The sequence below is a fragment of the Littorina saxatilis genome, unplaced genomic scaffold (genome assembly GCF_037325665.1).
Source record: "Littorina saxatilis isolate snail1 unplaced genomic scaffold, US_GU_Lsax_2.0 scaffold_487, whole genome shotgun sequence".
In the NCBI taxonomy this organism is placed as follows: Eukaryota; Metazoa; Mollusca; class Gastropoda; order Littorinimorpha; family Littorinidae; genus Littorina; species Littorina saxatilis.
Genome location: NW_027127383.1, coordinates 19,069 through 32,999, shown reverse-complemented (window position 1 = coordinate 32,999; position 13,931 = coordinate 19,069). Strand labels below are relative to the sequence as shown.

Here is a 13,931-nt window from a genome sequence, read left to right as displayed (position 1 = left end):
ATGACTAGGGTGCGGCTATCAGAAGAGGAGCGGAGTTGTCTAGCAGGAGTGTATACAATGAGAAGTTCAGAGAAATAAGCAGGAGACGAGGCAAAGAAGAAGTGAAAGCAGAGAGTGGACAGTTTGTATTCAATGCGGGCTTGGATGGGTAACCAGTGGAGTGTGCGGCGAAGTGGTGTGACATGATCTTTTTTTCGTGCTTTGAGGATCAGGCGTGCTGCAGAATTTTGAACTTTCTGTAGTTTGTGCAGGAGGTAGAGTGGACAGCCAGAGAGAAGAGAGTTACAGTAGTCAAGTTTAGAAAGAACAAGAGAGCAGACTAGAGTGTGTGTAGTTTGAACGGACAGAGTATGGCGGATGGTTGCGATCTTGCGGAGTTCAAAGTATGCGGACCTACAGATGTTGGAGATGTGCTTGTTGAGTGTCATGTCTGAGGAGATGGTGAAGCCGAGGCTTCTAGCTGAAGAAGAGAAAGAGATGTCGGTATTGCCTTCTTGGACAGACAAAGGTTGAGAATTTGGGAACTTAGTAGACTTTTTCATGCACAGAAGTGCCTCTGTCTTATCATCATTTAGTTTTAACTTATTTTCTACCATCCATGACTTAACATCTAAGATACAGGTCTGAATGGTCTGGATGGCGGCATGTGTCTCAGCGGGGGAACTAGGCTTATACAACTGGGTATCATCAGCAAAAGACTGGTTTGAAACGGAATGATTTTGAATGAGGGCAGACAAGGGTTTGGTATACATAATGAAGAGGACGGGGCCAAGTACAGAGCCTTGAGGGACACCGAAAACAAGGGGGGCTGGGGCTGATCTCTGGCCATCGACAAGCACAGCCTGAGTTCTATCCGTAAGGTAGGACTCAAACCATGCCAGCGCTGGACCAGAGATGCCATACAAGGTCTGGAGCCTGCTCAGCAGTGTGACATGATCTATTGTGTCAAACGCTGCCGAGAGGTCCAGTAGGGTGAGCACAGACACATCACCACCATCCAGAGCAGACAGAATGTCGTTGGTCACCTTGAGCAGGGCAGTCTCAGTACAGTGAGAAGGACGGTATGCTGACTGAGAATGCGAGATCAGATCATGAGTGTTCAAATACACTAACAGCTGCTTTAAAACTACTTTCTCAATGATCTTTGACAAAAATGAAAGGTTAGAAACAGGGCGGTAGTTCTTTAAGACATTTACATCGAGATTGGATTTCTTAAGGAGCGGTTTCACAAGTGCAGTTTTGAACAATGATGGAAAAACACCAGACAACAGGCTATCATTAACAATCTGGGTGAGAACAGGCAACAGAAGATCAAGGTTTTCAACAAGTAATAGTGTGGGCAATGCATCAAGTGGACAAGTTGTAGGTTTGGATTTCAAAATAATCTCTCTAAGGTCCTTCTCACTGACTTTCTGGAATGCTAAAAACGTACAGGCAGGGGAAGCATCAACATGAGTGGGTGCAGCAGAATTAACAGCTAGCGTGTCAAGTTCTGATCTAATATCAGCTACTTTCTGGATGAAAAAATCACTAAAAACATCAGGCAGCTCACTAACAGGAAATACAGTGGGGAGTGGGGACACCTTAGTGCGGCCAGTCAAGCGGTTGCAAATATCAAACAGTTTCTTGCTAGAAGAACAAGTGGCAATCTGAGTCTGCAGAAAAAGTGTCTTAGCGGAGTGTACGATCTTGGTTACAACGTTCTTGGTGTAGTTAAAAATCTGCTTATGTACAGTGAGACCCGTCCGAAGGCACTTGCGCTCGGCACGCCTACGCTCACACTTTGCATCACGCAGTTCCTCACTAATAGCAGGATACCACGGTGCTGACTTGGACGGACGGACACGGCGACGCAAACTGGGAGCATGGACATCTAGAGCGGCACGGAGTACAACTTCAAGCTGATCAGCTGTAAGAGAAGGGGACAGCGCAGTCTGCAGCTCTTCCCTGAAACTGCAGTAACACTATGACTATGTAACACTCACCTTGTCAGAAAATAATCGCCGAGAGACGCCCTTTTGATTGTTGTGACAAATTGGACAAAGGGAAATCACCCAACCATTACAAGAGTGCTCTTTCCTTGGATTCTTTTACGACAGTTAATTAGCTATCAAAACTGTTGAATTTGCAAAGTAAAGTTATTCCTCGTGGATGGTAGCATTATTTTTAACATAGAATCTTATGGTGAAGCGTTGAAAGCGATCTGAAGGCCTTTCCCCGGCGGATACTATCACTTTTAATCAAAATATAACATATTTATATGTTTTTGGAATCAGAAAATGGTGAAGAATAAGATGAACGTAAATTTGGATCGTTTTATAAATTTTTTTTAATTTTTTTTTACAATTTTCAGATTTTTAATGACCAAAGTCATTAATTAATGTTTAAGCCACCAAGCTGAAATGCAATACCGAAGTCCGGCCTTTGTCGAAGATTGCTTGGCCAAAATTTCAATCAATTTGATTGAAAAATGAGGGTGTGACAGTGCCGCCTCAACTTTTACAAAAAGCCCGATATGACGTCATCAACGGTATTTATCGAAAAAACGAAAAAAACATGTCCGGGGATATCATCCCCAGGAACTTTCATGTCAAATTTCATAAAGATCGGCCCAGTAGTTTGGTCTGAATCGCTCTACACACACACACGCACAGACAGACAGACAGACACACACACACACACACACAGACACACACACACAGACACACACACACACACACACACACACACACACACACACACACACACCACGACCCTCGTCTCGATTCCCCCTCTATGTTAAAACATTTAGTCAATACTTGACTAAATTTAATAAAAAACAAACGACGAACAAGCCAACGATTAACAGACTAAACAATCAAACACAAATATACATACAACCGAACATAACATATTATTGTCAAGGGCATAATGACTAAACTAAATAAAGGTTTCAGAGATTGTGCACTCGCACAATCCCAAAGTGTTGACGCATAATCAATGATTGATTGAATGTGAGCGTTAAAGAAAAGTTGCCTGCCATGCCTGTTCAAGAAGTGTTTTATTCTGGACAAGTACAGCCTCTTTGAAAGTACGTTATATACTCCTGTAACGTGATCAGTCCACGGTAAATCGTTATCAAGAATAACACCTAGAACTTTGTGTTTATTAACTTCAACAATTTGATTATCAATCGTTAAAGGTGGAAGTTTAGATTTTAAGTTTTGACGTTTTTGTCTGGTGGTAATAAGCATGCTGTTGGTTTTGTCTGGATTAAGAGCCATTTGGTTTAATTCGGTCCAAGCTAAAAGCTCTTTAACACTTTCTTGAAGTTGCTTTGACAATACCTTCACATTTGAGTGGGAAGTGTGAATAGTGGTATCATCAGCGAAGAGTTCACAGTTACTGCTTATGTGTAGGGGAAGGTCATTAATGTGAATGGTAAAGAGAAGAGGGCCGAGTACAGATCCCTGAGGAATGCCGTGACCGACCGACTACATGCTAGACATGGAGCCGTTGGCGCACACAGCTTGTACTCGATCAGAAAGAAAAGACTTGATTAACGATATTGTATCCTTTCTAAGGCCGTACAGTGCGGGTTTCCTAAGAAGGTCATGATGAATCACATTAAATGCTTTAGCAAATTTAACGAAGAGAGCAGCGTTTGGGCCATGAGCAGATTCGAACCCGAGACCTTCGCCTTTCCATGTCAGCGCTCTACCGATTGAGCTATGAAGACTCGTCCGCCTTTCCATGTCAGCTCTTTACCAATTGAGCTATGAAGACTCGTCAAAGAGAGCAGCACTTAATTTATCTGAGAAAGAGAGAGATAGATAGAGAGAGAGAGAGAGAGAGAGAGAGATAGAGAGAGAGAGAGAGAGAGAGAGAGAGAGAGAGAGAGAGAGAGAGAGAGAGAGAGAGAGAGAGAGAGATTCAGATTCAGATTCAAAACTTTATTACAAAGGGATAAAGGTTTTAGGCGATGCCTAATCTTCCAACCTGTCCCTTTTAGACATACATGACATTATGCATTACAATTATATATTTATAACATGTATCAAACAGCCACACGAATAACTAATTAACTAAGAATTTGTAATCAGGTTAAAACTAGCAAAAACACTAGCTATAATAACGTGGTTCATGGATTAATAAAATGATGATTAAGATGTGATGCAGTTACAGTTATGATTTTAAAGTGTAGGGAGACAATTATTTTTGACAGAGATATTTTCGAAAAATTTTTTTAAAAGACGAAAAGGTTTGACATATTTTACAGTTCATTGGAAGTAAATTCCACACAAGCGATCCCCAGTAGCATAAACTAGATTTATACAAATCAATGCGGGGGAGCGGTAGCGTATAATTCAAAAGCCTCGCTCTACTAGGAGGACGCTCAAACAGGTCTTGGATGTATGAAGGTGTTTCATGGTTGTACATTTTGAACATGAAACACACTAGCATTTAAAAAGAACTGCTGTTGTAGCGGAAGAATGTTCAGTTGAGTGTATTTTTCTTGAGTAGTCATATTGGGATCTCGGTTTAATAACTTTACACATCTCTTGTGAAGTGTGTTTATTATATTTAGTCAAGTTTTGACTAAATATTTTAACATCGAGGGGGAATCGAAACGAGGGTCGTGGTGTATGTGCGTGTGTCTGTCTGTCTGTCTGTCTGTCTGTGTGTGTGTGTAGAGCGATTCAGACTAAACTACTGGACCGATCTTTATGAAATTTGACATGAGAGTTCCTGGGTATGAAATCCCCGAACGTTTTTTTCATTTTTGTGATAAATGTCTTTGATGACGTCATATCCGGCTTTTCGTGAAAGTTGAGGCGGCACTGTCACGCCCTCATTTTTCAACCAAATTGGTTGAAATTTTGGTCAAGTAATCTTCGACGAAGCTCGGGGTTCGGTATTGCATTTCAGCTTGGTGGCTTAAAAATTAATTAATGACTTTGGTCATTAAAAATCGGAAAATTGTAAAAAAAAATAAAAATTTATAAAACGATCCAAATTTACGTTTATCTTATTTTCCATCATTTGCTGATTCCAAAAACATATAAATATGTTATATTTGGATTAAAAACAAGCTCTGAAAATTAAATATATAAAAATTATTATCAAAATTAAATTGTCCAAATCAATGTAAAAACACTTTCATCTTATTCCTTGTCGGTTCCTGATTCCAAAAACATATAGATATGATATGTTTGGATTAAAAACACGCTCAGAAAGTTAAAACAAAGAGAGGTACAGAAAAGCGTGCTCTCCTTCTTAGCGCAACTACTACCCCGCTCTTCTTGTCAATTTCACTGCCTTTGCCATGAGCGGTGGACTGACGATGCTACGAGTATACGGTCTTGCTGAAAAATGGCAGCTACTTGACTAAATATTGTATTTTCGCCTTACGCGACTTGTTTTCTTTATATGAACATCACTGGCATTGCACCAGACAGTAGATGCATAGCAAATGTGAGAGAGACAGTGTGCGTGGAAAAACATTTTGAGGGCATCCACAGGAACAGCGCACCAGAGCTTGTTAAGTAAGAAAAGGTTCATCATCAATTACAACTCCAAGCACACGCGGTGTTGATGGACTTGAGCAAAGCTAACTGTACCATGCATAAGATCAAGGCTCAGAGGCTGTCGCTGGTGTTTTTGTCTTGTGGTTATTAACATGCTTTTTGTTTTTATTAGGATGCAGTGCCTTTCTGTTACAATTACACCAATCATTAATATTTGCTATACTTTCTTGGAGTACTTTTCTTATGAGATTTATATCTGTATTACTGCTGTGAAGTGTTGAGTGATCCGCAAAAAGATCAAGTACAGCATTTTCTTGTTTGAGGTGTAATGGTAAATCATTAATGTATAGTCCAAACAGTAAGGCACCAAGGATAGAACCTTGTGGGACTCCACATTTTACAGTGCCTTGTGATGAATATGAACCGTTTAGGTAGACTGCGTGTTTCCTATCTGACAGATATGATGTAAAAAAGGACACAGATGAGCTATTCTGCAGGTAAATAAGTAATTTGTCTAACAAAATAACGTGATCAATGCTTTCCTGAGATCAAGGAATACCGCTCCAACCATATCACGATTGTTTATTGCTTTTAGCCAGGTATCACAGAGCCGGGTAAGGGCAGTATGACATGAATGTTTAGAACGAAAACCTGATTGATAAGAGTGAAAAATATTGTTTTCTTCAACATATTTAAGGAGATGGGTGTGTATATGTTTTTCCAGGGGTTTAGACAGTATAGAGAGAATAGATATTGGTCTGTAGTTGTCAAGGCTATCGGTGTCTTTTGACTTTGGTATTGGAATAACTTTAGCCGTTTTAAACACTGATGGGAAGACATTCTTCCTGATAGAGAGATTGTATACATGGGTTAAACTGTTTACAATATAAGGAAGTGACATTTTTACAATTTGTGAATTAAGTTTGTTTGTGTCCATTGTCTATTTGTTATTTAGTTTAGAAATTAGTACACCAACTTCAACGACCGTGATTACAGGTATATCAAACGAGTCAGATGGCAAACATTTCTCATTACAAAATTGACTGAGTACTTCAGGCACCTTATAGCCAATCTGATCAGAACTGGCTGAGGAATCAAGAACATTGTCGGTCATGGACAGAAAGTAACTATTACAATCATCAGCAGTTATATTAGGATTAATACAGGATGGGGGTTTGCGTGATTTACTAGTCAGTTCATTCATTGCACGCCATATATATATATATGTAATTTGTATCATATCGATTATAAGATTTTGAAAATATTTCTTTTTTGCAAGTTTCACCAATTCAGAAATTTTGTTTGGCATTTTTTTTTTAGAGTTCAAACTTTTATTTTTTTTTAGAAAATCTCGAACTAATTTCACCTGTCATCCAGTTCGGTACAGTTGAAAATGTAACTCTTTTCCTGCGGATTGGAGCATGTCTGTCAACAACAGATAATAATGTTCTGACAAATAACAATGCAGCTTCTTCAGGATCAACACAATTTGACACCAATTGGAAATTTGCCAAACTTAAGTCAAGTAAAAACGCAGACTTATTAAGTTTTTTAAAACATCTATACGTGATATAGGTATGACCTTTTGACATTACCTTTGGAGAGAGAGAGAGAGACAGAGAGAGAGAGAGAGAGAGAGAGAGAGAGAGAGATAGAGAGAGAGAGAGAGAGAGAGAGAGAGAGAGAGAGAGAGCGGGACTAACACACCCTCACACAGACAGACAGATTGAGAGAAAGACAACTTTGATGTCCGAGGGTTTATTTGTCCAAATGTGAAAAGCATATTATTTTGGCACATCGTTTTTCTTCAGAAAAACTGTTACGGGAAGTCGCTCATCGAAATAACAGTTGTCGACAATCGTGCCTTACAGGAAGGCAATCCATACGATCATTCTGAGTGGCTGCACGTGTTGGTGTCAGCTAATCATCCCATCTGCTCTTCGTGCTGGAATCAAATAGTCGAAGAGGTACACAGTTGGTATACATGAATGTCGACCTGAACGATCTGTTAATGCTTTATACCTCTGTATTTTTGTCTATATGTATACATCAATGCCTGCTTGTTCTTATGAATTATTCTGCATGAACTAAAGCTCTTCTTTGATGTCAATTTATTACACTATTTTAACTCTGTAAAGCTATTATTGACCTTTAACATGATTTTTGGCTTAAAGTAAAATAATTCTTCTTCAGTTTATTTTACTCTGTTTAAAAAAAGTGAATCATTTTGGATTTACGAGCTACAACACATACAGACGGTATTGTCTGCAACCTTCACTTATTAGCCTGTCAAGACAATTAACTGAGTATTACACGTCGAAGTTTTGCTTTTACCCTGATATAGTGGTCCTTGTACGTTTTTGCAGGTCGAAAAATTCATAAAGGACAATGTAACACCGAATTACGTTTGGTAAGCACAATGCCTCTCTCTCTCTCTCTTTCGCTCTCTCTCACTTTCTCTCTCTCTCTCCTTTTCTTATACTTGTTTTCTCTCTCTCTCTCTATCTCTCTCTCTTTCTCTCCCCATCTCTCTCTCTCTCTCTCTCTCTCTCTCTCTCTCTCTCTTTCTCTCATAATTATTACATTTCTCTTATTTGTGTTATTGGATTTAAAATCTTGCTTGTGTCATAATCCTGGCCTTTAATATTGAGCGGTTGTTTGTAGTAGTGTATATTTACTGATGTGCCTGTTCTCTATGCGCATAATGTTACATTTCCATTTTGCATTATACATGCTTACTTGCTTGTGTGTGTGTGTGTGTGTGTGTGTGTGTGTGTGTGTGTGTGTGTGTGTGTGTGTGTGTGTGTGTGTGTGTGTGTGTGTGTGTGTGTGTTGCGTGTTTGTTTGTTTGTTTGTTTGTGATCTGTGTGTCTTAATGTCTGTAGTTTTTCTTAGCTTATATGTATTTTGTATTTGAGTGCCTTTTCATTCGTTTTGGTATTTGTTTGGTTGGTTGCTTCCTTCCTCGACACTGAAATGTAATTTTCATTTTGTTCCGAAAAAGTAATATTGCAACTAATGCGAGCTATTCGGGACAATTGAGCTGTCTTTACAGACTTAAAGGGGCAATCTTTTCCATAAAAGCAGTTATGCTCATCATATTAGATCTTTTCAGGCTTTTTAATTGAATAAACCATCACTCCACTTGGACACATACCAACGATTAACATCCTGACTGCATCATGGAGCTGCGTGTTTGTTGTTAACCGTTAGAACTCCAGATTCCAGCCAGCATTACTTCCCCTGTAGCCACATTATTTTGCTTACCTAGCGCAAGAACAACACCCACTCACTTTCAACACCTACAACTTCTTTGAAAATGCACTAATACGCATGAAACGTTGTGGATGTGATGGGGTTATATTTAACATGAAAATAGTTTTGTTTGCATGCATCATTTATTTTCTTAGCATAAATACAAATACAAAATGTAAAGGGGTTGTGTTAGCTAGTCCGTGGAATTTTATGAAACTAACCAGTCTATGTCTGGTGAAACTCCTTTGATCAGGTAATCATGTTGACCATCCAACTTCCTGATCCTGGTATCTAAGTACATAATTATATTTGTGGACCAGTGCATGTCATGGGACGATCTTTTTAATAGTTCGGTTAGCAACAACAAGCAGATAAACACTTTGATCTGCACTAGATCCACAGGTCGCCATTTCCAAACACGCAAACTTTTTACGTCTTGTCACTGGCTTGCTTTGCCCTGAATTTGAGTCAGTTTCTACGCAGTGTTTCTCCGACCAGCAAGTCAAGCATTTGCTACGCAGTCAGATTATCGGTAATGTTTGCTGGTCCTGTCATGTTACTAAACTGGACCAGCCACTATTTGTATCCATCTGCACTTTTGTAAATTCCGTTTCGTAACCGTCACTGTCACTTGACGAACTGTCATTTTTTTTAACAGCGATACACAGTTCATTGCGAAGATCTTCCTGAGTAATTCGTTCCAATTCAGCATACGATTTGTTGTCAAGAAACAACTCAAAAGAAAGTTTCAAACTCATCATCCTCCATCTTGCTTGTCGTAGCGCTAAAGTACTTTATCGATGAAAAAACAAAAGCAGAAAACTTCGACGAAACCGACTCAAATGCAGCGCAGACGACACGACGAGATAACGGAAGGAAGTGAGCCTCGCTTTGGCTCAAGTGCCGTTAAAAATACCGTTCTTCTCGTAATTTTATTACGATTTTCAGATTTTTAATGCCCAAAGTCATCAATTCATTTTTAAGCTACCAAGCTGAAATGCAATACCGAAGTCCGGCCTTCGTCGAAGATTGCTTTACAAAATGTTCAATCAATTTGATTGAAAAATGAGGGTGTGACAGTGCCGCCTCAACTTTTACAAAAAGCCGGATATGACATCATCAAAGACATTTATCCAGAAATTGAAAAATCATCTGGGGATACCATACCCAGGAACTCTCATGTAAAATTTCATAAAGATCGGTCCGGTAGTTTACTCTGAATTGCTCGACATACACACACACACACACACACACACACACACACACACACACACACACACACACACACACACACACACACACACACACACACACAGACAGACACACAGACACACATACACCACGACCCTCGTCTCGATTCCCCCTCTATGATAAAACAATTAGTCAAAACTTGACTAAATGTAAAAAGAGAAAAAGCCTAACGGTTTTGAGGTTTTGTTTTCTGCAACTGTTTGACATGTGCAAGTTATCCAGAGAGGGTGAATACAGCCAATGACAATGTTTTGAGCGCTCTAGCGCCGTTAGTTTGTCAGAACAAGAGGTGGTCCATATCTAGAGCCAGTCCATATTAGGAGCCCTTCCCCTACTTAACATTCTCTGGAGCTTTCTTCTAGCGTTTAGCCGGTGAGCGACGAAAACAAACAATTTCAGCGCAAAGATGTGTGAATGTGTGCCTGTCTATCTGACTGGCTGTCGCTGAGACCTAGAAACAAACGTTTAACAAACATTGCAGTGTCCGTTCACGACCTGTAGTCTTGCGTCCTTTGAAAGAGGAAGAAGAGAGACATAGACAAAGTTTCATGCTGATAAAGGTAAATAACAAAGTCGTCATTGTCGAGCGGTAAACAGTTCACAACAGCAAGTGTCTCGCATGCATTTCTTTAGCTCTATCATCTGTTGTCGCACTGTTTTGACGAAGAATAGCTGGCGGACATGGAAATTAGCGAACGCAGTAGGGTCAGAATGGGAGACATGTGGATAGGTTAACTCAAGCAAGTTTGTTGTGCGCCAATTATAAATATTTGTATCTAACTTTCAGTTTTGTTCCTGTGTCATCTGCTTGGGTTGTTCAAGAGAACCGTCTGAATGCCATCGGAGAACAGGTATTTGCTCCTGTACCTTTTCGTGTGCGATCACGTGCATGTATGTTTGTGTGTGTGTGTGTGTGAATGGAGGGTTAACTGGCGTGCACCAAGGCTAGTCTATGTCGGTATGTGGCTGGAAAATCTAAGGAACCCTATGTCTCCGATTCTGCAATGACAGGTTACTGAAAGTGTACATGTTGATTCTTGTAGGTTTGTTCCTTGCTGATTGCTCGTTTGCATAATATGGATGTTGAGACAGTACCTACAGTATTGTCATCCTCTTACATCAACGCCGAAAAATAGACATATACAGCTTCTTTTCTGACCATTTCAATGAACGATGTGATTTATTTGATCAACAAGGACTAATAATAGATGACCTGCTAAATATCATAATGGTCAAGTCGGGACGCTTTTTGAATCCTTAAATTAAAAGTAACTGCAAGACAACCTCAAGTTCTGAATTGGGAAACTAATGCATTTCTTTTGTTCATGTTAAGATATCACATTTCAGGGTATTTAAAGTATTGACAAGCAAAGTCGGAAAAAACAGCGTACCCAGAATGATGGCATCTTATTGACAGGATTGCTTTAACTGGGTATAATTTGTGTCGCAAGTAAACGGTAATAATTCTTTTGTTTCTATTATCTTGACTGAGAATATCATAAAAACGGCATGTCTCGAAAATATTATCAACGTTTTCCTGTTATTTCATATTGATTTCCATGTAGTCCACACGTCTGTTATCATTTGCTAACTTTCACCATTTTATCGTGTGCTAATTCTTAGCATGCTTGAAAACACTTAGGCCTAAAAAAAAAATAGGTGTGGTTACGGTAACCCGACCTACCCTATTTTTAGGGGCCGATCCTATAACTTTTTATTACATTTGTCTAAAAAAAAAAAACTAAAAAAAAACCGAGTGCAAAAAACGCAATGAAAGCTAAAGCGCCCGAGTCGCACACTTATTTCCCTGTCAAGTAGGTTTAATTTGTACACATTTGAAAAAAAAGTAAAAACAAAAAAAAGTGATTGCCTACCTACCTACCCTATTTTTTTTGCTATGTTACCGTAACCACACCTATTTTTTTTTGGCCTTACTATGTTAAACGTATATATTTCCATGTTGCTTTCAATAAGAAAAACATGTGTTCTAGTTGATTTTGATTACACTTCTCGTGAAAGTGAAACACAGAAAAGGCCTTGAGTGTCATCAGGCTTTTTATTTTGTGACGTTGTATTATCATCCCAAAATGACCGAATGTTATTTTGCGAAGAGCAGCATCAAATGACAATCTTAGGTTAGAGGCAAGGTAACACAGAACACTACGTGATTCCTCGTAGCCAAATTATGAGTTGCAAAGAATGTCTGCTAATGCCCGATTACACGTAGTTTTCCAGCCAGTTTAAATTCTAGATCAAGACATTACTGACATTCAAAACTAAATTACAGAATATCTTATGTAGGGGAGAGTTACTGATTGCGTACCTGTTATCCATATCGTACCACCCCCATTCCCGCGAAATGACGAATGCCTGAAGCCCCTGCTGAAGTGTGGGGAGAACCCCGTAGGAAAGAAGCATTCTTCCGGTGTCAACATGGCAGCTAGCGAGAAAACCACCAGCAAGAACGAAAAATTCACTTTTTTCGCATTTTGATGTTATTTTCGTTGTGACAAATTTGTGTGACTATGCAAAGACTACACCACTGAGCAAATTAACTTGACTATACATTAATACCTTGTTGAGTGTAGGCTGCATTTGGATCAAAACATTGGCCTTTGCTTTACATGTAGAAGGCTAGATCTACTTATTGTCCAGCCTACCGAAGTCACGCATATCGTACCAGCCAGAGTCTTGATATAGTACCGGTGGTACGATAACAATGACTTCTGGTACGATATGCAGGATGACACAACCTCCTATTAATTGCCAAATGATCCATTTAGGAGTACTTATTAAGAAGTCTGAAGCCTGAAGTTGTTTCAGAAAAATGCTTCCCCCCTCGAACTGGACATCAGAGGACATGAAAAAATGTCTGGCAGCCATTGCAAACGGAATGGGCTTCAGCGCTGCTTCAAGAGTTATTGATATTGTACCACAAGGTCACTAATATCGTACCCCTAGTACGTTATAAGTGACTGACAGGTACGCATTACAGAACTGGTCTTGTAATTCGTACCATTTGGATGATTTTTTTAAATCCGTACTGAAACCAAGTTTGCGTTTTTTTCATTGAAAACAATATACGGAACGTTGAAGGCACAGGGGATGAGTGTGTATGGACAATTTGAAGTGCCTAGTATAAAATGGTTGCGTTATAGAGCTGTTTGTCCTTAAGTGGTACGATATCAGTAACTCTCCCCTAAATTGGTTTGTTCTTATTAAAACAAGCTCGGACTCTGTACAAACTCTGCAATGGTAAAATGCGCAAAGATAAATGTGAACACTTTTACAAAGGAATTCAAACGCTAACGTACTTCAGTCTTCACTCATACAAAAATAATTGCAACTCTGTGCAATTTCAGATTAGAAGAAAAGGGACCCGAAAGTTGCGTTTGAGGTCCCTTGCAACAAATATGATATGATTGCTTGAATGTGATGAAGATAATCGCATCAGACCAGCAGTGTCTGATACTTTCACAGTATGTATCAAGTTTGAATATTTTTTTCTCTCAGAAACGCAGCCAAGTTCGGTGCGTTCATAAGTGATTCGGAAAGAAGATTTAAAACTGCCAATGTGCAAAACTTAACACACCTTCGACCTGGATTTGTCCTTCAACTTTAAGCTAAGTGGCTGTAAAGATCAACAGCAGTACAATCGTAATGCTGAATTGTCTACTATATTCTTTATGTCACTTATCTAAAACAGTTGATGGAGTAATACAGTGTCACCCTTATAAACGTCCTTGTATGCTACAAAAATTGATGAAAAATAAATGACAAAGGCACCTGCATGTTTAGAAGTTTACATTCATAAAAAGGTGCGTGTACTTGACGTGTTATTTACACTAACGATATGATAGCAAAAGTCGATGGCGTGTGTGTGTGTGTGTGTGTGTGTGTGTATGTGTGCGTGTGTGT

At 39.3% G+C, this 13,931-nt stretch overlaps 1 protein-coding gene across 2 annotated transcripts in view; it reads left to right on the top strand.

The window, feature by feature from the left end:
* The window catches only part of LOC138955837 (uncharacterized), a 34,799-nt gene that overhangs the window by 18,151 nt on the left and 2,717 nt on the right, over positions 1-13,931 (top strand). For both annotated transcript variants that reach the window (XR_011452391.1, XM_070327354.1), the window contains 3 exons: positions 7,319-7,474; positions 7,874-7,917; positions 10,801-10,864. Coding sequence is in view for 1 of the 2 variants with exons in the window: in XM_070327354.1 (XP_070183455.1) it covers positions 7,319-7,474; positions 7,874-7,917; positions 10,801-10,864 (264 nt within the window). In the remaining variant the exon portion in view is untranslated. The remainder of the gene's footprint in view (positions 1-7,318; positions 7,475-7,873; positions 7,918-10,800; positions 10,865-13,931) is intronic.